At 46.3% G+C, this 24,802-nt stretch overlaps 1 protein-coding gene across 3 annotated transcripts in view; it reads right to left on the bottom strand.

Moving 5' to 3' along the window:
* Positions 1–24,802, bottom strand: part of SUFU (SUFU negative regulator of hedgehog signaling) — a 988,972-nt gene that overhangs the window by 563,345 nt on the left and 400,825 nt on the right. For all 3 annotated transcript variants that reach the window (XM_069611674.1, XM_069611675.1, XM_069611676.1), the window contains one exon: positions 6,344–6,416. In XM_069611674.1, the coding sequence (XP_069467775.1) occupies positions 6,344–6,416 (73 nt within the window). The remainder of the gene's footprint in view (positions 1–6,343; positions 6,417–24,802) is intronic.

The following is a 24,802-nucleotide window of genomic DNA, read 5'->3' as shown; positions in this document are numbered from 1 at the left end:
TTCTCTTTGTAGTAAGAGTGACTGATAGTCACCTCCTCTTGTAGGTCGTTTAACAACTTCTAGCACCTGGTATTTTAGTTGGGCAATTGTATGTTTTTGCATGTTGAAGTGACGAGCTACCGGTGAGTATTGATTATTACATCTTATGTTCGACTTGTGTTCAGACAGTCTTGATTTAACAGGTCTTTTGGTTTGTCCTACATACACTTTGCCACAAGGGCACTTCAACATATATATGACACCTGATGTCAGACACGTAGAATAGTCTCTTAATTTGATTTTTTGACCATTCCTGGGGTGAGTCACTACATTACCTTTGATTGTGTTATTACAGTGTATACATCCTAAGCAGGGGAAGGTGCCTAGTTTTTTGGTAGCTAGGAAAAGTTGTTTCTCCTTTGGTACTCTTTCAGCTTTCACCAGCTTGTCTCTTATATTTTTACCCCTTTTAAAACACATCATTGGTGGTGTGGGGAACAATTCCAATAGAGTTTGATCATTATGAAGAATATTCCAATGTTTCTTTATACTTTTTGTGATCTGAAAACTCTGTCTTGAGAATTTTGATATGTATAAAAGTGGGGTGTCTTTAACCTCCGATTTAGGTTTCAGTAAATCTGTACGGGGGATCTCTGAAGCTCTGTCTTTGGCAATTTCCAAAATTTCTGGTGGATAGCCTCTGTTCTGAAATTTACTAACAAGATTTGTGCATTCCTTATCCAGAACTTCTGGGTCAGAAATTATTCTTTTCAGGCGTAATATTTGACTATATGGTAGACTTTGGAGCATCGCCCTCGGGTGGAAGCTGGAATAGTGAAGCAGATTGTTTACATCAGTCGGTTTGTGATATATAGACGTAGCTATCCACCAGAAATTTTGGAAATTGCCAAAGACAGAGCTTCAGAGATCCCCCGTACAGATTTACTGAAACCTAAATCGGAGGTTAAAGACACCCCACTTTTATACATATCAAAATTCTCAAGACAGAGTTTTCAGATCACAAAAAGTATAAAGAAACATTGGAATATTCTTCATAATGATCAAACTCTATTGGAATTGTTCCCCACACCACCAATGATGTGTTTTAAAAGGGGTAAAAATATAAGAGACAAGCTGGTGAAAGCTGAAAGAGTACCAAAGGAGAAACAACTTTTCCTAGCTACCAAAAAACTAGGCACCTTCCCCTGCTTAGGATGTATACACTGTAATAACACAATCAAAGGTAATGTAGTGACTCACCCCAGGAATGGTCAAAAAATCAAATTAAGAGACTATTCTACGTGTCTGACATCAGGTGTCATATATATGTTGAAGTGCCCTTGTGGCAAAGTGTATGTAGGACAAACCAAAAGACCTGTTAAATCAAGACTGTCTGAACACAAGTCGAACATAAGATGTAATAATCAATACTCACCGGTAGCTCGTCACTTCAACATGCAAAAACATACAATTGCCCAACTAAAATACCAGGTGCTAGAAGTTGTTAAACGACCTACAAGAGGAGGTGACTATCAGTCACTCTTACTACAAAGAGAAGCTTATTGGATTGATAAGTTAAGCTCTTTACAGCCCTGGGGTCTAAATGAAGATTTCACATTGAACTGTTTTCTGTGATTTGAATTTGACAATAAGGAATGATTGATTTTCAACATAAGATTGAGAGTCACATTGCTATTCCTGTGTCTGACTGTGATCTAAGGCACTACTTTGTTGAGACTAGTAGATGGTTGCCATAAAAATAATTGCCTGTAAACACAGTGTAAAAATTGTTCTTATTCTTAATCTTCATTTTTTGTCATTCTGTTATACTTATCACATTTAATTTTGATCTTTTGTAAAATAAATGCATTTACCCCATTGAGATTGCTATATTGCACTAGGTTGTCCATGCAATGAGAGAGAGATTTAAGGTTTTTTTTCCCTCTTCCTGCATAATGTGAATCCATGTGATTCACCTATTTTGAACTGATAGGTTAGACATGGTCATTAAATGACCTTAGCCAGATAATCTGAACATTATATTCATTTTTTCCGTGCTATTTTTTTCCCTTTTAAGATCCGAGCGTTTCGTTCGATTTAAGACCCTTTGTCATTGCTAATTTCGACTCTATTTCACATGGTACACTATTTTTCTCAACTTTCCTCTCCCCGTTCTACGATGTGCGGACTAGTATTTGTAATGTCCGATTTACATCGCACAATAGGTTTCTGTACTGTATGAATTTTTTCCTTTTAATTTATTTAGTTACGCACCTTTACGCTTCCCGATTTAAGTTACTTCTTGTCATTGAATGCCTAGAGATCTACACCTTCATTACAATATAACCTCGTTCCAAGATGGCCGACCTTGAGGCCCATTTACTTCTTAGTCTTTTTTCTTTACCTATTACTTCAGTCCTCTATTTATCTCCATGGTCACATGTAGTCTCCATGGTTTGTGAACAACAAGCCACTCGGCTGAACAGACCCTGTTCAGGATTGCTCCCCTATGCTCCAGGTAAGCGTGAATGCATGTGCATTTATCCATCTAGGGACCAGGGAAATAGTTCCTTAGTCTCATGATTCTTTTTTTTCTGTTTTCCTTACACTTTCTTTAGTTGATACTCTAACTGACCTATTACTGCCGGATTCTTCAGCTGTTGACCGGCCACACAATCTTGACATCAGTTGCACATCAGCTTTGAGAATTATGCCATTTGCACATTCTTACCACGGTAATTCTTTACATTTTTTGCCTTGATTTAACACCATATTATGTTTCCATTACTTCATATCAGATTGCTAGGTATATTATACTAATCAGGACTTCATTCCTGTTCAGTTTTGCTATTCGTATGACAGAATTCCCACATACTGAGGCACCTCTGTAGCGACGGCGGGATTCTTAAGTTCTACATCCTTATGTGGGCCGCTGTATTGATTATTTCCCGCCCTCCATATTTTGGTTAGGTATGTTACTCAATTTTTTTATCTCACACCTATAACTGTTACGTTTGAACATTGAGCTTGGCATTGATCAGGCTTTGTTTTCTTTAGATTTCTGGTATCTTTTTGGGAATTAGCCATGTTTTAAGGAACTAACTGATGTACGAAGACTGTCTATCTATTTTCACCGCTCCGTCCGGTTCTCTGTTTCCGGCACTTTCTACTCACAGAGGTAACGATTTTTGTATTTCTTCCATATTAGATTGATATAGCCTAAGAATTATCTGTGTGTTGTTTTACCTACATATTTAAATTTTCTTTAGCTTATGTTTCACCATCCACGTGATAGATCCCATTAGAGGTAGTACTCCACTAAATTACAGTATGATGGACGTTATACAGTTAATTTTGCAGGAAGAGATGCTTCAGTAGACCTTCAGCCCCTCTCTCGAGCAGGGGCAACCTAGTTAATCTAATAATGTTGCATGAATTACAATGCATATTAGAACATGTTATATTGTTTCAATTCCCTATTTTTTAGGGACAGATGAATGTTCTAAATACAATTAATGCCATTTATTTTTTAACTGTATACATTTAATATGACATGAACAGTCTATGCATTGTGCTTACAAAATTTTCTTTACTGAATTTATGCTTTCCTTTTACATTAAGAGTCCAAGTGTGGCCTTATGAAGAAGAGGAGAACTTCCTCGAAACGCGTCGCTAATCAATTTGGACTCCATTTTTCTTCAATTTGAGCTTTATCTATCGATACTGTTTCTATGCACTGTAAATAATCTTTGTCTGAACTATAATTCTTGCTGAAAATAATACAGCCTGACTATAAAGATATATATTTTTTTATCTCACACTCCTGTGTCTGACCATATGTGTTAGAAACAAATGTATGTACAATGCATATAACGCAGTTTAAACAACTGTATTGGATTAATCCAAACATTTGAAAGTGTGCAGGGGACGGGAGGGTTCCTAAGTTGAATCCTCTTTCTGTTTACTGTTTATTGTCGGGGTCTTGTGCCATGACCTCAGTTTTCCCCCCCGCACCTAAAAGTTTATACAACATAATCCTCGAATCTCTTTACTAATCTTACTTACTATAGGTGTGCACTTCTATCTAAACCCTTCGCAACATTGCCAACTTGGCCTAATATTCTGCTTATTACTAGCATCTTCAATAGATGTCCATGGCTTGTATGGTTTCTATGTGGAGGGTCCCAGGTCAAAGGATGCAATATTTAATACTTTAAATGGCCTCGACACAAGGTAAGGGACCAATCTTAAATTCATTGCAAATGGAAAAAGGCTCACCATAAATAGAAATAGAGTATGGAGGGTGGGCAGGACACACTTCTATTCAGCATGCAAACAGGCAACATTACATTTTACTAACTTTCTGCAGCATGGTATGTGCCAATCTTCTATAAAGTCACACGTATAAGGGAACACCAAGCAGTGATAATCTGAAGAATATAAAACAGTGAGTCCTCACCAAAAAAGGATCACAAGAGCAATATGGTCTTCTCAGAGTAACCTGTGTTAAAGCAGGAGTGCATTAAGAAAAAGTGTAAACTCGTAACCATCTGTCATGCAAAGATGGGATACTTGCAGATTTCCCTTGTGAGCAATCAAATCAAATTCTTTAATGTGATATAGTATGAAAATGAATTCAAACTGTACACATATAATACACATAAAAATCATACATATATATGAGATCGTACATATAGAATCATCAAACCAAAAATCACTACAAATAACATCTAATACAAAATGCAAGTCGAATAAAATAAGAGAAGATGAGAGTCTAAATTAGAAGAAAGGTAGCCATGGTCACTAAAGACCTTCGGATTATTATTAATAACATAATTTTAAACGGCTTTGCCTAGTTTGCAAGCACCCTCCGGTCACTACGTAAAAATCAACGTTAAGGTTTACTCAAGTTTCCACTTCAGTTCTATCTGTTGCCAGACATTATACAGGGCTATGAATAAATGCATATTCGATGTATTGGTACAGTACTGCCAAAACCTAAATTTGGGTATAGTAAGCGGATCATGCACAAATTCACCCAAAGAATGGACAATAGTCTTCTTGAGTGCTCTACATTGCGTTAGTACATGTCTAGCGGTCTCTAGGCACACAGTAGATTTACACAGTCGGCAAGTTCGCTCTGCTGTAGGTATATTTTCCCTTGCTCCTATTTTAGATAGAGTAGGCAGTTGTTCCAATCTAAATAGAATAATGAAACGGCGGAGTCTTCTAGTTGGGCAAAGGAAAAGGTAGTCCTGCGGTTTCATAAATTTATATACTCTATAGTCCATTGTGAGCAATGGACAGGAACACTTGGTACAAACATATCTGTTATCCCTTGATGAGAAACAGCATTAGAATTATAACTGCACAGCACATAAATGTCTAAGCTCTAAGTATTTAGCAAAGCACAACACAAGTATAAGCAAACCAAACCCTTCCAGTTGATGCTAAGCTACAATGAAAGCTTCTTCGCAAGACATTACTATTAAGCATTGTGCATAGGGTCAAACCTAACCCCCGAAATGTGGATTATTTTATGAATCACTCAATGAAAAGCAAAAATAAGTCTGTTGAACAAGATCCTCAATGGAGCTTGTTCCATCGAATACAGATAGCTAGTTGGCAGTAAAGCTGCAGCATGTTGCGATTTCTGCCTCAGTGTAGTAGAAAAAGATTTGGTCTTGTCTCAATGTTGTCCATTGTTTGTGGTTTTCATGTACATCATCATGCAGGATTTGGCCACCTTATAACATTCAAATGCATTGTTCTTACATTGTTATTCAGAGAAGTGAGGCGAGAACAAAGGCTAGCAGAACAAGGTGGTTCTAGTATTTTTTCTTGAATGGATTAGCCTGGACAGCAAATATATATGCTAAACCTAGGGCAGGTTGTAACATTCAAAGTTGCCAGCCACAGCCAGGCATAAAAACCTGCTCTCCCCCTCAACTGTCAGCATGTTGCGGTTGAAAAAGTAGTGTCTTTTCATAGGTCCCCTTTTCAGTGGCCTTTTTTAGTGTGCATGCTTGCTTACTTTCTTTTTATTTTCCCCTGTTTATTACTTCAATTGCCCTTTTTCCTTTTTTCAGATTTTGTTCCGAAAACATAATGCACAGATTAACACATTTCACTGCAGACCAATGATACCCAAGTTGGAAGCTCTTTTTTTACTTTGCAAGTCCCTTCTCTTGAGTGCAAGCTCAGACATGCTGGTTTTGTGCATCGACACAAATGCCTATTGAAATGCAAATGGTCTATAAATCCATAATTCGGTATAACTAACCAACAAAAAGGTGCAGAACAACCAAGAAGATTAAATATACAAGTCCACTGATGAGTAAACTGGTCATCACTACATACATACTTGCAGATGTGGATCAATTTCAAATATGGTCTCTCCTCTTCTCATATCGGTTATCAACCAGGGGCCTCCAGCCCTAAGAAAAGAAAAGACAGATTTGCCAAAACTGCACAAAAGATGTCTACACAGAAAAACCACATTAAGACTTCATGATTGAGCTTCACCTTCTGAGAACTGCTGCAATAATTAGTTGCTATAAAATGATCAAAAACGAATTGCATAGTAAACAATTTTAAATGCAATCAAAACTCTAGATAGTAAGAAGAAAAGTACGATTCGGCAAAATGTTTTCTTCTAGTGCTTGCGGCTAGTCCTCTGACAATTTCAATGTACCTTTTAAAAAGTTGGTGAAATGGACGACTGCTTTATTTTGCTAGTATTTAATTTCAGAAATAAAATATAATGAAGGTAATTCTATGACAAGACAGGAGACTCGCATTATGCTTTACTCTTTAATTACTGCCATTCAGCATTTTCAACCAAACATTTAAAACCGTAACATTTGCTCTTTTTTTCCTTCCTTATGTAAAAAATACCAAATATGAGGGGTTTTAAAAGTTCTAAAGTCGCTGTTCTTTTCTGCACTACCTCCCCCATGATCCTCCGGGGCTAGTAGTCTTGACCTCTCCACAGTATAAGAACCCCCCATGATAGTCATCTGCCTCTTTCTTTTTGCTGCCATTTTGAGGTAAGTACCTGTCTCTTATGTCATGATAAGTTTTGGGAATTACTTCAATATTAGCGAAATGATTATTTGTATTACACCCGTTGTCGTCTTGACTTCCGTCAGAAGACGCCGAAAGCACGGCGGTCTCTAGGACCCCTGGGAGCGGGAGGATTTATGCTTCCCGGCATTCCCTGGGGACACCTCAACGCTTGCGCGTAACGATTTCATTATGTCGCGAAGCAGAGAGTGACAGTAAGCCTCCACAGCATGGGAATTCGAAAAAAAATAAAAGACTTTTACCGTGCAGAGGGGAGAAAGGGATTATCCTGCTAAGGCTTTTACTTCCACAGCCTTCCCACTCCTCAGTGCTGACAAGTGGATAGTTGGCAGTGCCAACAGCAGTGATGGCTGCATACAGAAGCCCTGGCCGAACGCCATCAACTTCTCCGGAATGGAGTGCGGAAGAATGGGAGGAGGATCCTTCCCACCAGGAAGGCGATTTATCTCAGAGCTTTGAGAAAGTGCTAGGGGACTCGCTAGGAGTACAGCCTATAACACAAAGGCTCGAAATTTTGGAGGCGATGATGGCAGAAAGTCAGAAGCAGGTAACTGCCAAGAAAAGGCAGGCAGAGAGCCCAGAGGCAGGGCCGTCAGCCAGACACCCCGCAGACGAGGTTGAACCAAAGGGGCGTAAGGTAGCTCGGAAGAGCAAACACTCTTTGAACCCCGAGCACTAATGAAAGGGAGGATGCTGCTCCCCAAGATGTAAGCGACCCCGTCGCTAGGCTAAAAAGAGCCTTCCTGGAGAAACAAAAAGAGCCAGGACAGACCCCCTACTCCGGGGGTGAATAATTTAGGGGATGACGAGGGCTACTCGCCCGTTGATGAGGGGGAAGGAGACGAAGACACCTCACGACACTTGGAAGACAATGTTGACCCTCAAGATATGGAGAACACCGCTGACATGTTCGATCCAGAGACTATCTGACACCCAAAATCTTCAGAATGGGTGCCTTCACCCAGGGTGTCAGCGTACATGTCCCAGCACATAAAGCCGCTGGACAGAGGTGCGTTCACGCATGAGGTCAGAGTGCCCTAGGCCAGTGTTGACAGGGAAGCTGGCGGAAACTCCAGACCTAGATCCCAAGATGGTCACGTTCGTGACTAAGTCAGCGCGTGATATTAGAAAAGGAATTGACCACGCCTGTAGAGGATGCCAGAACAAGCTGTTGGACATAGCAGGCCCACTGGCAAAAATAATGGACCTGGCTGAAAAGGAGAAGGACACCGAGATGCCGGTAGACCCCCTCGCTTTAGGAAGCTGGGCCCAGGGCAGTGGGAAATGCTAATTGCACACTTTCGTCAGAAAGGAGGAGAGGAGTCTTATTGAAGATTGATGAAAAATTAAGCGATCTAGCCTCTTATGAGGCGGGGAAAAATGCCAAAGGCCTATTGTTTGGCGAAGCTTTCGCTAAAGAGATGGCCCAGTTTGAGGGCACATACTCGGCATTAGAGAGAGCTAAGAGCTCAATAAAGAAAATCTTCCCGGGACGTGTTTTTTCCGTGACCGGACGGCACAGGGGCCGAACGTCTGGTCGCTACAACTACAAGCGCAGGCCCCAGGGACAACAAGCCCAATACTGGGAAGGGAAACCTCAAGATACCTTCTTCCCATCCAGATCCAGATTTCCGAGAGGTCGGAGAGGGAGAGGATCTTATCGACAACCCAGGGCCGCTGCTGGTGAGTACAGCAAGCATAAGAGTAGGAGGGAGAACTCTCCGATTTTTTGAGCGAATGGCGAGCGTTGTCACGCGATGCATGGGTGATACAAGCAGTGGCAGGGCTGCGGCTGGAGTTTGTAGGAAACAACATACAGAGAGTAGAACCTCCCCCATATATATGGCAAGTGAGGAGTTAGAATTGTTGCACAACAAGCTCTTCAGTCTTCTAAACAAAGGAGATAGAGCGAGATAAGCAAGAGGAGCCAGGTTTCCTCAGCAACATGTTTCTGGTTCACAGGGGAGACAAGACTCTGCCAGTCATAAACTTGAAGAGTTTAAACGCATGGCTCGAATACAATCATTTCAAGATGGAAGGCATTCACCTTCTGCGCGATCTCCTCCGCCAAGGAGACTACTTAGCGCGCCTGGATCTCAAGGACGCTTATCTTACAATTCCGATAGCTCAGGAATTTCGAAAGTATCTGTGCTTTCGGTGGAAAGACCAAATTTGGCGTTTCTCTTGTCTCCCATTTGGGTTGGCGTCCGCCCCGTGGGCCTTCACCAAAGTGATGAAACCGGTGGCAGCCGCCATAAGAGAGGGAGGGATACGTATTATCATATACCTGGACGATATTCTCGTGCTAGCCGCAGACAGAAGTACTCTCATCAAGAATGTACAATGGATCTGCGCGCTGTTGACCTCTCTAGGGTTCTTAGTAAATTGGGACAAGTCACAACTAAGACCAGTTCAGAGACTGGAATTTCTGGGCTTCACCATAGACACAGTGAAAGCGACTCTCAAGCTCCCTCATCACAAAGTGAGAGTGATAAAGAAAGAGCTGAAAGTAGTGATAGCGAAAAAAGTTATTTCGCTTTGATGTCTAGCCAGAGTAGTGGGATTGTTAGCCGCCTCGATTCAGGCGATATTTCCAGGCCCACTCCACTACCGGGCTCTTCAATGTCTCAAGATCAGGCATCTACAAGGGGGCGTAGGGTATCAGCAACTGGTGACCTTGGACAGCGAAGCGCTCAACGAGCTTCACTGGTGGCTTCAGAATATGGAGGAGTGGAATGGCCGAGCCATTTTCAGAGACGCGCCAGAGTTGGTTATAGAATGGGACCCAAGTAGGTCAGGCTGGGGAGCCAGATGCGAGCACAAAGAAACAGGAGGAAAGTGGTCGGATCAAGAGTTGCAGCTGCACATAAATTGCCTCGAGTTGTTAGCAGGTTCATTTGCAGTGCAAGCCTTCACGAAGGGCAAGGCAAGGTGTTGTGTCCTGCTCAAGATGGACAATATATCCATAAACAAGCTGGGAGGGACAAAGTCCAAGCTACTAGCGGAATTAGCAAAGGATTTCTGGCATTATTGCCTGGAACATCATATTGCAGTCACAACGGAATATTTGCCAGGGGCTCTCAACGAGGTAGCGGATTCGAACTCGAGGTATCTGATAGATTCAAGCGATTGGAAACTTCACGCACAAGTTTTCAAGAAGCTGCAGAGGCGCTGGGGCCCAATACACATAGATCTGTTTGCGTCCAGACTGAACGCTCAAACGCAGACATACTTCAGTTGGAGGATAGACCCGGGAGCAGCGGGTACGGACGCATTCCTACAGACTTGGCACGGAGCGCTTCATTATGCATTCCCGCTATTTGTCATGATCACGAGAGCGTTAGCGAAGGTTCGCAGAGATCGCGCCCAACTCATGATAGTACTACCGCTCTGGAAATCCCAGCACTGGTTTCCAGTAGCGATGGAACCTTCTTCGGATTTTCCGAAGATAGTTCCGCATCAGCCGGACCTTCTACTAGGACCATCCAGCCAGAGCCATCCCCTGATAGCGACAGGCAAGCTACAGTTGCTGGCATGCAGGATTTCAGGAGAAAGTGGGAATTGCCAGGAATTTCGCGAATCGCTGCAGACTGCATCAAAGATTCCTGGGTGCCTTCCACCATTAGGAGCTATAGCACTGCATGGAAAGCGTGGGCGCGATGGTGCACAGACCAGTGTCTGGATCCCGTTTCAGCCCCTTTAGTGCAAGTCCTTATTTTCTGGCGACTAAATTTCAAGAAGGGGGAGCTTTTAGAACGATAGGTGTTTATAGATCAGCAATCTCAGCCGGGCACAATAAAATAGAAGGGATCGCAGTAGGCGAGCACCCAGCGGTCCTAAGGCTTCTCAAAGGAATAAAAATAAGAAAGCCCCCAGAACCGAAGTACGCAGTCTAATGGGATGTTAGAGTAGTATTCAAGCTTTTCCTTAGATGGCCAACAAACAAAGACCTTTCCCGCTCGCAGTTATCAGGTAAACTGGCAATGTTATTGTGCCTTACATAATGCCGCAGAGTATCGGACGTAAAGGCCCTGGAAATCGATAGGAAGATCTTCTGTCCATAAGGGGTAGCTTTTCACATAGCGAAAAGAACGAAGACTGGTTCGTGAGTGATTTCATACCCTTACTTCACAGAAAATTAAAAGCTATGCGTTGCTCAGTGCACAGAACACCTCAGGCCACGAGGGGTTTCCCAATTGCTTATAGCGCACAGACAACCTTATCACACAGTTGCAGCGGCTATCATCGCTAGATGGGTGCGCGAGATCAGGCAATGGGCTGGTATTGATCTGTCAATATTTGGGGCACATTCTGCGAGGGGTGCGATGGCTTCTTAAGCATTTACAGCTGGGGTATCTCTTCAGGACATTATGAAATCGGCAGATTGGTCCTTAGAGTCGACCTTTAAAACCTTTTACTTCAAGCCTGTCTCTAATATTACTAATGCAGTGGTGGCAAGCTTTGAACAAGCATAATGCAAGCCTCCTGTCTTGTCATAGAATAAAGATTGCCCACGCTAACAGCTCAGGAAGTCTTCATTCTATTAAAGACAAGGAGGCGAGCATTATATCCCACCCAATGAAGTATTTTAAAAAAAAATCTGAACCTGTATATGTATTTTTGATGCTTGGATGTTGTTGGCCCGCCCTCATGAAGTATTTTCCTTTTCTCGTAGGAGAAGATCAGAAAGCGACTTGACTTCATACACAGATGAAAGATGTTAAGAAGTTTGTTCAAGTTGGTCCGGGGGACCTAGCAAGTTACTGTTGGGCAGTCTGTTCCAGTTTTCCTCCAGGGTCACAGTTGATCAAATAGAGGACAGTTCGAGTTCAGTACACAATGGAGTGGAAAAAGAAAGAGGCAGAGGACTATCATGGGGGGTTCTTATACTGTGACCTGCTCCCGGATAGGTGGATCAGGAGAGGTCAAGACTACTAGCCCCGGAGGACCATGGGGGAGGTAGTGCAGAAAAGAACAGTGACTTTAGTACTTTTAAAACCTCTCATATTTGGTATTTTGTACATAAGGAAGGAAAAAAAGAGCAAATGTTAGTTTTAAATGTTTGGTTGAAAATGCTGAATGGCAGTAATTAAAGAGAGTAAAGCATAATGCTCGCCTCCTTGTCTTTAATAGAATGAAGACTTCCTGAGCTGTTAGCATGGGCAATCTTTATTAAAATGCATGTTATATTGCAACAGATTCAATAAGGATCAAGTTCCTTACCTGTAACTGTTCTCCAGCATGGGTCTGGCATGGATTCACATGCTCATGAATATTCCCCGTCGTCAGGCTGGCAATCCTCGGTAAAAAAATCAGTTTAATTTCTGAACTGTCTTTCTACTAATAACCAATCACTGGTCTCTGGGTCATACTGCCCCCAGCCAATGACTGCCCTCTACCTAAGCCCCTCTTCTGGCAACCATCTTCAGATTTGGTAGCATGAAAAGTGGCAGTAGGACCAAGAGAAGAGCCACAGAGGGGTTGGAGGGAGCGTTTGCATGTGAATCCATGCCAGACCCATGCTGTAGAACAACAGTTACAGGTAAGTAACTTGTTCCTTCTCCAACATTGGGTCTGGCATGGATTCACATGCTCATGGATACAAGAATATATAGCAGTACACACATGCACAACCACGGGAGGTGGCAAGGCTCAACATTAAGCATTTCAACAACTCAACATTAAGCATCTTTTACCTCATCACCAGGCTCACCTTCAAGCGAACAGGTTGCGCAGCACTGCCTGGCGGACTCTGGACTCCTCCCTGGAACCCCGGTCGACGCAGTAAAATCTCGTGAAGGTGTGCATCGACCTCCACGTAGCAGCCCTGCAGATGTCCAGCAGGGGCACACCAGACAGGAACGCCCTGGTAGCAGCGTTCGCTCTGGCTGAGTGGGCTCTCGGACGGCCGGGCAACGGTCGGTTTGCCAACCGGTGACAGTGCATGATGCAGCTGGAGAGCCACCTGGAAATGGAAACCTTCGAGAGGGCCTTCCCTTGGTTCACAGGTCCAAAGTTCACAAACAGCTGTGATATCTTCCGAAAACTCTTTGTGCGGTCCACATAGAACTTCAGCGCTCTAGCCACATCCAGCAAGTGCAAAGTCCTCTCATCCGGCGACGAAGGCGACAGGAAGAAAACTGGCAACACCAAGGGCACGTTGAGATGGAAGTCCGACGGCACCTTGGGCATGAAGGAGTGGTGTGTCCTCAGCACTACCCTCATCTCGTGGAATGTCAGGTATGGAGGTTTACAGGATAGGGCCTGGATCTCTTCCACTCGTCGTGCGGAGGTGATGGCCACAAGAAACGCCGTCTTCCACGGCAGGAACTTCAACGGTGCTGAATGCAGCGGCTCGAATGGCGGCCCCATGAGCCTGGTCAGCACCACGTTGAGCTCCCACGCCGGGGCCGGAGCCTTCACCGGCGAGAACGATCGGAGCAGTCCTTTCATGAACTCCTTCACCAGGCGATGAGACCATAGAGATGACCGCCCCGGAGTTCTGGTGTAGCGGGAGATAGCCGCCAGATGGATCTTGATGGAGGCATGTGCCAGGCGCGCCTTGGCCAGCGACAGCAAGTACGGCATCACTTGAGGGACCGTAATCCGCAGAGTGTTCATCTTCTGTGCACGGCACCAGGCAGAGAACCTCTTCCATTTGTGTCCATAGCACTTGAGTCGAGGACGCCCTGGCCTTTGTGAGCACCTCCTTGCAGTCTGCCGGCCTATTGTACCCTCCGAACTCTAGTGCTGCAGGAGCCAGGCCTGCAGGTTCAGCGATCCTGGGTCGTGGTGGAGGATGGCGCCTCCTTCCCTGGCGAGAAGATCCGCGTCTGTCTGTAGTTTGACCGGGGGGACGCTGACATGTCCAGAAGGTCCGGGAACCAGATCTGCCTCAGCCACGCTGGTGCGACGAGGATCATCCTGCACTGGGACCGTCTGAGTTGTCGCAGTAGCAATGGCGGGAACGCATACAGGAATAGGCCGTCCCGGCTGGGGAAACCAACTGGCGAACCACCGCCACTTGGCGTTCGTCGCCATCGCAAATATGTCAATCTAGGGATTGCCCCATCGTCTGAGTAGGAGATCCACTTGATCATGCCGCAGCTCCCACTCGTGGCACGAGCGCAGCTACCTGCTGAGTGAGTCGGCGATGGTGTTCTTTATGCCTGCCAGATGGAAGGGTACCAGTAACATCCCTTGGGTGACGGCCCAGTGCCACAGATACTGCGCTTCCTTGGATAGGGCTGGGGATCTGGTGTCCCGTGCTTCCGGATGTAGAACATTGTCGTGGAGTTGTCGGTGAAGATCCTTACCACTTTGCCCTTGAGGGATGGAAGGAACGACCTGAGGGCCCAGAACACGGCTCGGAGCTCCAAGACATTGATGTGTAGTGGCCTCTCCTCCGGGAGCCAAAGGCCTCTTGCGTGGAAATCTCCGGTGTGTGCTCCCCATCCCTCTAGGGAGGCTTCCGTCGTCACCGTTTCCGGATGTGCCAGGGTCTGGAAGTCCATGCCCGCCGCTAGATGCGCATGGTTGCCCCACCACCGGATCGCTTGGCGGAAAGTCTCATTGAGTGAGATCCTGTCTTCGAAGCTGCCGCCATTTGCATCCAACGGGCGTCGAGGAACTCCTGCAGTGGTCTCATCCGCAACATGCATAGGCGCACGAGGTAGATGCGCGATGACATCATGCTGAGTAGGGACTTGATTGACTTCACCCTGGCCATGTCCATGGTCACCAGCCGTTGCACCTTGCCCAGGATGGCCTTTGTCATTTCCTCTGATGGCAAAGCCAATCGCGCCACTGTGTCGAGTCTGGCTGCCAGGAACAGGGCGTCTTGCGACGGTACCAAGTGGGATTTCGCAAAGTTGATCGAGAATCCCAGCTCTGTGAGCAGCTGGACAGTCCTCACTGTGTGGTCGACAGAGTTCCCTTGATTTTGCTCGGATGAGCCAATCATCCAGGTAGGGGTAGACTTGGATCCCCTGCAGGCGCAGCCGCGCCGCCACTGGTGCTAGGCACTTGGTGAACACCCTGGGCGCCGACTTCAATCCGAAGGGAAGGGCCTTGAACTGAGTTGCCCTTGGACCACAAATCATAGGAATTTTCGATGTCCTTTTAGAATGGGGATGTGGAAGTAGGCATCCTCCAAGTCCAGCAACGACAGGAAGTCGCCTTCCTCCAGCTGTCCCAGCACATGCTGGAGGGTGACCATCCGGAATTTCTGGGACTTGATGTACTTGTGTAGACGACAAAGGTCCAGGATGGGTCGCCAACTGCCGGTCTTCTTCCGGACGAAGAAGTACCGCAAGTACACTCTGGAGCCCCAGAGCCTCTTTGGGGCGAGTTCTATGGCTACCTTTCTTAGCATCGCTCGTACCTGCACAAGTAGTTGTGGGACGTGGTTTTCCTTCCTGGCCACGGCTGGAATACGGGGACACCACCTTTGAAATTCCAGAGTGTGCCCGTGGGCCAGGGCATCATGTACCCAACGGATGGTGGAGATGTCCTCCCACCGGGGTTCTCGGTGTGGGGGGCCCGACGCCGCGGCCTTGCAGCCTTGGCGACGACGACGGGATCCTCCGGTCTTGCCGCGTCCTCTGTAGGCTTCCTGTAACGAGGAGCGGGCCGCATGGAAGTACGACGAGGAGCCGCTGCCAAATCCTTTGGAGGCACCTTGCTTGCCTCCAGAGCTCCGAAAGGACGGCCGTCTTTGTTGTAGAACACCCAAGGCCCGACCCGTCTCAGTGTCTGCCTTGATGGCCTGCACTGACTTGTCCATTGTCTTGCCAAACAGGTTGTTCCCGTCGAAGGGCATGTCCAGAACCCTGGTCTGCACGTCCTGGCGGAAATCGGTGGCCGTGAGCCAACCGCACCGGTGAAGGCAAACTGTTGCCCATCTGGCAAATATCCGGTTCCGGCGATGTCCCTGGCACCGTAATGGCGTGGTCCAAAGCCACCTCGCCTTCCTGTAGGATTTCCAGGGCCCCAGCCCTCTTGTCGTCCGGGAGGAAGTCCAGGAGTTGTCATGATTCCTGCCCCTCATGTCCCCAGCCCTCCAAGATGTCAGGCTGGAGCCAGGCCACGATCACCTACATGGCCCTCAAGGGCCTCTTCATCCCTCCAAAGACCCACCTGGAGTCAGACTTGGCGCTTGTGGCACCAGACTCACTCACTCCCATAGGATAAAATTGGAGATTGGACTTGTAGTGCATTGATGGGGACAAGATGGATGCCCCCACATATTTTGGTTCCCAGAACTGCATGTGCAGTTTAGTCTTTTGGGTGTGGTTCAGCCCAGAGACACCTGGGATACCCAGAGACTATTTAAACCACACCCAGGCTGAGAAACATGCTTTGAGTTTTCTGCAGCGTGACACTCACCGTGTTCGATCGGGCTCCAGTAGGCCTGCTTCTGCCCATCATCCATCGCTCCTTCTGTTCTGCGGGCATCTTCGGCGGTGTCATTCCCATCCCCATCCCGGCACGCCGCTTCCTAAGGAAAAGGGAAAAGAACAGAAAAAAGGCATTAGTAAGCATTCTGCAAATCTTCACTTATTTTTAAATACTGTACGAGCTTCAAACGCTTACCTGAATCCCAGCCGCTCTGGGGGAACTCGGTCTCAGGAACTTCTCATCCATCTGCAAGAGGGGAAAAGACACTCCAGGTTAGCGTGGAAACATCTAGGAGGCGCCGCATACTGCGCTTACCCACCTTATTTGTTCTTCATAACCGGCATCCACACTGAAAACGTCGCGGCACCTAAAAGACACAGAAAAATAACTCCGTTCAATGCAAATACGAAAGGGGTGCATCGCGCTCACTCACCTTCAGCGCTACTCATCGTCATCGTCCGGGGGGGGGAGTGGAAGTTGAGGCCGTCGCCCCCGCCGATTTCTTCTTGGCTGCTGTGAAGACCACTGAATCCAGGGACGGCTGTGCTCTGAGGCACATAGGGGCGGAGTCCAGGACCCGGTGGTACTTCACGTACCGGGTGTCCGGTCAAATGGTCGAATGACCATTTGATCGAATCAAAATGGTCGAGAAAAAAAAAGGTCGATTTTTTTTATTTATTTATATATTTTTTTTAAGTTTTGGTTGCTTAAAAAATATTTTTAATAAAGAAAATAAAAATAAAAAAAATAGACCTTTTTTTCGACCATTTTACTTCGATCAAATGGTCATTCGACCATTTGGTTTTCGACCAAATGACTGGTAACCCTTGTACCGGCCTCTCTTAAGAGGAGCCGTGGACGGGTTCTTGAGGCGCGCCAGCCCCTCGTCCCAGATGTCGTCCAGTAAAGGGACTGAGAGGACAGTCTTCCTCTTGGCCTCCCGTCATTGGTAGAGGAAGCCCTCCTTCTGTTCTTCGGGGCAGAGCTGGAAGAGCTCAGATGCCCTGGCAATCATGGGGTGGTCTCCGTTCCTGTCTCATCCCTCAGAGGAAGGGATGGGTGTCAAGGCTGGAAGGGGGGGTGGACTCGTCTCCGCTTGTTAGGTGGGCTCACCGACGGTCCAGGCTCTGCTGGGTCATTGGTGGGGGTAAGGGCATCCTTGTCCTTATCGCTGTACACAGGGCCTGTATGGCCATCAAGATAGCTCCTGAATACGCGCACTGGCTGTAACAGGACCGACGGCTGGGGCGTGGGGCCCTTTGTGACCTTATCTTCCTCGTCGGCTCCCCCGTTGCTCTCTTCGTCGGCCTCGTCGGGATCCTTCCTGTGGGCCCTGGATTCTTCGGACGTCTTGTCCCGGATCCTTTAGACGCTAGCCAACTCATCCTCAGAGGTGGTATCCGTTATGGCTACCGTGCCCCCCTCTTTTTCCTGCTGGGGGTTCAAGGGGGTCTTCTCGATAGGCAGAAAAGAAGGTTCCCTCCGGGTAGGCAGGGAAACTAGCTCCTGAAGCCGTCTCCACTGGGGAAGCCTCCATAGGTTTCGCCAGGGCCGCCACGACTCCTTCAATCGAGGCCTTAGCCGGGTGAATCAGGGCCTTCACGACCTTGGGCGTGCCTGAGGCCTTCACCTTGGGGGGAGAATCGCCGCCTCGCTTCCCCTCGGCTGTCTCCGTTGGGATCGACTGGGGCTTCTCCCGAAGCTTACCCGGGTTCTCCGACTTCTTCACCAAGCCAGAGCGTTGGCTCGTGGCTGATGAGTCTGTGATACTGCGCCCTGCCTGGCAGCCGAGGAGCCCAACCTATCGGCGCCCCCGGTGCCCGCGGACACACGGTGCTTTGCCTTTTGTTGGACCCCCGTCGCCAGAGCGCCCTCAAAGGTCTTAGAAGACCACTCTGATTTCTTCTCACCTGCTGCTGGGCTCTTCCCCTCCAGGCAGTTGGTGAGTTGAGTACGACGATCCCTCATTGTCCGTTCGGACATATTCTTACAAAATGCACAGTCCTTCTCCACGTGCGATTTGTCGTTGTAGAGGCACCGAGAGTGCTCATCCTCCCTAAAGACGTTCTGTAGTCCGCATCCAGGGCAGCTCCTGAACAGCTTGGATCCAACAGGCGTCATGCTTCCTTTGTCCTGGGCCATGTCCACGCGGGGTAGGCCTCAAAGATCTTGAAAGATGCCCTTGAGGCCCGTTGATGGGAAGTAGAATCGGTGGAGCTTGAGGCTCGATTGACCGAAAATATAAGAGTAAACTCTTTGAAAAAAAATGCAAAATGCAGTAAAAGCTCGAGAGCTACAGCACGAGGACTCCCAACACTTGAACATGCGGTAAAAATCTGAAGATGGCTGCCAGAGGAGGGGCTTAGGTAGAGGGCAGTCATTGTCTATGTGAATAATAGGGGTGGGCACCACTTATCAGTCTTTCGAAATGTTGTGAGTTGAAAAAACAGTATTGATAATGTTTATTTTCTTTTTTTTTTTTCTTTTTTTTAGGTAACTTTAACCTGGAGCTGCCAGTGAGAAATGGTCCTATGACACAGGGATTGTTTGCCTGCCCACATCCTATCCCATTGCTGCAAGTTACTTTATAATATCAAAATTCAGACATTTTTCAGAAAAGCACAATCCGATTAAGAAACTGTGTGGAAGCCTGATTTCCAGTGTGAGGACGAAGACTGCTTCCTTTGGCAAGAACACATTCAGTACTGAATTAGCAGTAAAGGAAAGCAACATTTTTAGTTTGTTTCGTACAATGCTCCATAATATTAATATCTGATATATCTAAAACCAATACATGAAAAATAGCGTCACACCTATCAGAAAACCGCAAGTCGGGCTAATTGTAAAACGCAACAATCCAATGCGTGTCTTTAGTGATGAAGGCCAACCACCCTGTTTTTGAATGACATGATTGTCTGAGAAGGCCAGGTTCTGCCGTGTTTTAGGGGAGAACCAAAGCAAAGCCATGATATGAAGAGATTTTTACGAGAAGTACTGACAACAAAACTTAAGAATTGGTAATCAGGGAAATTGACACATTGGGCCTTATTACGGGTCTGGCGGCAACTGTGCCGGTGATACCGGCAGGTTGCCGCCAGACCTGTAATGATTTACTGGCACCCGACTTCCTGCCAACACCCGGTCACGACAACCCCGGCGGACCGGGAAGTCAGGCGCCGGTAAATTGCAATTTCCCATTCCCATCGAGTCCAATAGGACTCGATGGGAATGGGGAACACAGAAGCACCGGCATAGTTATTAACAGTGCCGGTGCTTCGGTGTCGGTCTGCCTACCGTGGCCGCTGTGCCTGGCAGGGTCAGACCTGCCGTGCACAGCAACTCCGGCAGGCAGACCTGTAATATGCCGGTCTGGAAACAACGGTGCCAGTAAGCTTACCAGCACTGTTTCTGGACCGGCATAATTGTAATGAGGTCCATTGTATTTGTTTGTAAGCCACAAGGTCAGTCTTGATTCTCCAAACTATTTCTCTGCATGTGACGCAAACCTTTTTAATATACAGGGTCCACACCCAATGGAGAGCTTCATTCAGAATTCTCAGAAACACATGCAGCCACAGAGCAAGTTCTAAACACGTTTCAACCCCCTCCCTTAATAAAGCTGGTCAACATTGTTGCAGAGGCTAGACTGAGGGCCACTGCCACAGGATCAAACCTCTACACACTTGTTCCTGAGCCTCCAGGTAACTTTCCATCTCACCCTCAAACACACAGCACACTGAAAAATGAACAGATTCCATAGGAAATGAGGTACCAGAACTGGAGAATCCAAGCACACCACTTTGCCCCCTGCTCAATGACTTCCAACCTTGGCCATTTATAGGTCATAGTGTTCTAAAATAATGCATATGCCGTTGAGGAATGCTGTGGTTATCAACAATACCACCCCCCACACACCCATGCCAAAGATTTTTAACAATGTTATTAGAGCACAAGGGATAACGAAAACTTAGCTTGGCAGTCATTTATTGAGCATTGGAAGGGAAGTAATCTTGAAGGTTTGAAATTATGCTCTTACCAACAAGGCAGCTTTCTCTCCGCTTTACGCCTGGAAAATTAATATGTGGAAGGTGGAGTGGGGGGGGGCTGGGTGATAAGGCTTTGGGGGAAGTTATCTTGGCTACTTCTTTACTACATTGCTAACCTTAACTCCGACAAATCATTTACATCACTGTGACCAAAGAGGTAAAAACAGTAGGAGTATACTTGTACTCTACACTTTCCCTAACAAGTAAGGTAAAAGCAATCGCATCAGCTGCAGCATACATCGCCAAATTGATCAACGCCTGCAGGCCCTTCCTGACCACTGACAACTGCATTACTCTTTCCAGAGCCCTCACTTTTTCCAGAATTGACTATTGCAGCTCCCTCTTTGCAGGCTCCAACTCCTGCACTATAAACAAACTACATATTATCCTGAACGCCGCCATAAGAGCTGCACTTAACCTCTGTAAAAAAAGACCATATCGCCACAGCTCGACGTAATATCCACTTGTTCCCGCTCGGAGAACGCATCATGTTCTAAACATTAACCCTGACCCACAAATGCCTATCTAGCAATGCCCCCATTTACCTCTCCAGCAAAATCTTCAAGGCCCAATCTAACAGACCTATGAGGACAGCCTACTCACACATCGCCATTCCTAGATTCAGGCTTCAGAAAGCTGGAGATAGCAGCTTCCCGGTGATCAGTTTCCCGGTGATCACGGCCAAACAATAGTATGCCCCGCTCCTAGCGCTAAAATCTGAACCATCCTTCTGTTCCTTCTGCAAAGGCCTCAAAACCTGGCTCTTCTCCCAAGAAATCCAGAGGAACTGAAATCAAAAAACTGTCTAAGCATATGGCTCCCATTTCCTCCATTTTACACTACAAACTCTTAACTATGCAGGTTATAAATGCCACCCATGTTTGTAATCACTACGCTCATGTAAACTATTTATGCTCTGTACCCAACTATGTTGGAAACAATGTTTAATGTATTGCTTGTAACCACTGTAACCACCACTTTTAAACTAAACTAGCGCAGAGATGCCTCCGGTTTCGGTGCTCTCTAAATGTCAAAATAAATCAAATCAAAAAATAAAACTCCCTAGGCCAACGCATGTTCAAATCCTCGCAGATCCAACTAAGCGTTTCATCCTTCAGAGGTCGATAAATTGAGTACCACACAGTCGGATAATAACGATTATTGCAGCCCTTAGATACTTGTGGGTTTGTAGCACTATATAAAAACTAGTTATGATTAGTAATTATAGGGGCTATTCTACAGGTATTACACTGCACCCTCAATGGCCAAATATGGCAGAGGTCTGCGTACAAATGTTTACCAGAAGAACAAATGCAACCACTAGATTTAGGAAGACGGATTGGAACGAAAGACAAAGGTTTTCTCCTTACACCAACTCTATATAAACTTTATTTTGTTTTAACAAATTACTTATTGTCTAAAGAAAATAAACAATAGCAATGCTCTTTAAAATGATCAGGATGAAAGGGTTCAGAAAGCTAGGTGCGACAGGGTTAGGGTGCTGTTGGGTGCAGGGCTAGGGGGCTAGGGACGTCTCCTGATCTAGGATAGGCAATCTACCATGGTGCATACCTGAGTCGATTCTACGCCATAGGCTGAGTGAGGGAGGGGAGGGGCAAATCCCTGAACCTTGGTGTGCACGTTGTATACGACTGCTGGAACCACCGTCTCTGCCACAATGGCAGTCTGCCTCGCTTCTCGCCAGAGTTCTCGCTTGCCTTTTTCAGAAATACAAAAACCCAGACTGGAACCAGAGGAATGGACTCAAGACCAGGCATGGAATAACTGGTATTTACCCTACCAAAACAAAGGACACATTCAACTCCCAACATACCAACCCCAGACCGCCCCCAGGGTAATGATGGAGCAGCAGAAAACTAATTACAAATAAGAAAGGACTGCAGGGGAGCATGAGAATCACAGGAATCCACCCCAAACCCAGTTGGGAACAAAACTCGCCATCACCTGAAGCAAACCAGAAGGATAAACACATGGCCCGAGCACATCGCTGCCATCCACAAATGGAGACTGAAAAGGAAGTGGGCTAAATTCCTCCTTAAAATCTTCTGGAAGAAGTCCCAAACCTCAGAAGGATAGCTTAGACAGAGATTGGCCAAGGGGATATATGGACCAGGAGACCAATAGGAGCCGGTAGGAGTGTACAGAGGAGATTTGAAGGTGTGCAGCCGAGGTGCAGTGGCGTACCAAGAGGCCAGGTGGAGGGCGGACTGAGTGAAATGCTGGGGAGACAGGCAATGACAGAATGGTATCCATTAGGTCAAGTATGGTGTGAGGTGGTGAAAGGTGATTGAAAGAGAGGGAGAGAAGTGTAGGGGGATTTAGAGGGTGAGTGGAAGCGATCGGGTGTATGGTGGTAGGAGAGTATAGATAGTGGAAGGCAGTAGTGAAATGGGCAGTAAATACGGACCAAAAATATCCCTTAGAATAATTAAAGAGTTGAGAACTCATAGATCACAGTCACCAACTAGGTTCGAGTGAAGGCTTTACGCTCATCTGTTTGAAGCCCCTTTATACGTAAAGAAATTGCTGAAGTCATTCCAAACTATTTCAAGGAAAATTATAGAGACTTCACCTGATATCCTGTGAGATGCTATGAAAAGTCATGAGGGGGGGAATGCATTTGCCACGCTGCAGCTTAATTTACCACTAGGAACCATGTCAGGAAGCTCTTGAAATCTCAAGTACGAGACAAAGAAAAGGTTCAGGTCAAAGTCAGGACCCCAAAGGCTTTGAATGAATTAAGGCTGGCCAGATCAAACTGGAAGCGCTAATGGCATCTGGAAGAGCAAATTGCTTAAACCGGGGTGAAACTATTTTTTTATTCCTCACAAAGAAACAAAGCCAACAAGGTTTAGGCATATCAATTTAAGCAGAAAAAGGCCAGGAGTAATATTATAGGACTCTGGAATGAAAAAGGCGTCCTTAGATTCACAGACTCAGAGAAACTCAAATCTTCTCTGGCTTCTATGAAAAATGGTTCGCGTCCGACAGGCCAGACAGCGATGCACAGAACCTCCTACCTGGCTTTGTCTTCCCTCTCCAACCTCTCCCAGAAATCACACGACCAGCTTGAGTTTACTATCAAAAGGGAAGTGTAGCGGACAATTGGCTCCCTTCTCAAACAAAAGCCTCAAGGACCTGATGGCTCTAGACCAGTCATTTACAAAATATTTTAAATACTGCTTCTGGCCCCACTGAACTTGTTCAACTCCTTTCTTGTGTTGGGAGTAGTGGTGGGATCTATGAGAGAATCGTACTTTTAATTATGGCTCAAACCAGGCAAAGGTGCCACTCTCTGACTCTTATCGTCGGATTTCACTCCTCAACAACGAAGATCTATTCAAAGATACTAACCACTAGGAGGATGAGATCCCTTCCCACCATGATCAATCCGGATTTATGGTTTACTTGTAAGGCGCTTATAAAGGAAATAAATTCAGTTTCAAAGCGCCAACAGGGCAGCAGGGAGGGAACATGGGATAGCAGGCAAGTGCTGAAGAAGACATACTGGGAAGATTGGGTGTGAATGGTCAGAGGACCAGAGGATGCATAAAGGTCCAAGACACCAATCACGGCAACTGTGGGGTTAGCAGAGGAAGGAAAAAAGAAGGGAAGGGGGAGGAAAAGAGGAGAGTGTTGAGGTGCTTTAGGAACTTCAGAAGATCCTGCTCAAGACGCAGGGGGGTGGGGTTGTTCCAGAGGAGTGATCCATATGAGGGAAAGCGAGCAGCCTCCTGCTCTGTTTAGCGAAACGCTTTACACACAGAGTTGGTACCAGAGGAGCGCAGAGGTCCAGAAGGAGAGCATTTGCAAATAGTGTGGTCTCCGGCCCCAGACAGCCTTGTGGATGATGCAGAGGGATTTGAATTTGATCCATGCTGCAACCGGGAGCCAGTGGAGGCTTTTTAGGGCATGAGAGATGCAGTCCCTGGGCTTAAGGCCAAGAATAAGTCTTGCTGCTCTATTCTGGATCAGCTGAAAAGGTTGCAGAGTGGAAGAAGGTAGATTGAGGAGGAGGCTGTTGCAATAGTAAAGCCTAAAGAGAACCAGAGCTCAGAAAACATTGAGAGTCTGGGGGAAAGTGGGCAATGGGAGAATTAACAGTTGGAGTTTAACCCTGGACGTAGAACACATGACAACATTAGAAGGGCTAGCAATATTATGAAGATTTGGAGAAGGAGTGAGACCCCTATGACCTTGTTGGTGCTGGACGCCAATAAGGCTTTTGCCAGGGTGGACTGGCAGTTTATTCGTTTCATGCTACAGGCATT

The sequence above is a fragment of the Ambystoma mexicanum genome, chromosome 8, assembly GCF_040938575.1.
Source record: "Ambystoma mexicanum isolate Mex_15411 chromosome 8, UKY_AmexF1_1, whole genome shotgun sequence".
Taxonomy (NCBI): Eukaryota; Metazoa; Chordata; class Amphibia; order Caudata; family Ambystomatidae; genus Ambystoma; species Ambystoma mexicanum.
This window is presented reverse-complemented; position numbering and strand designations above follow the sequence as displayed.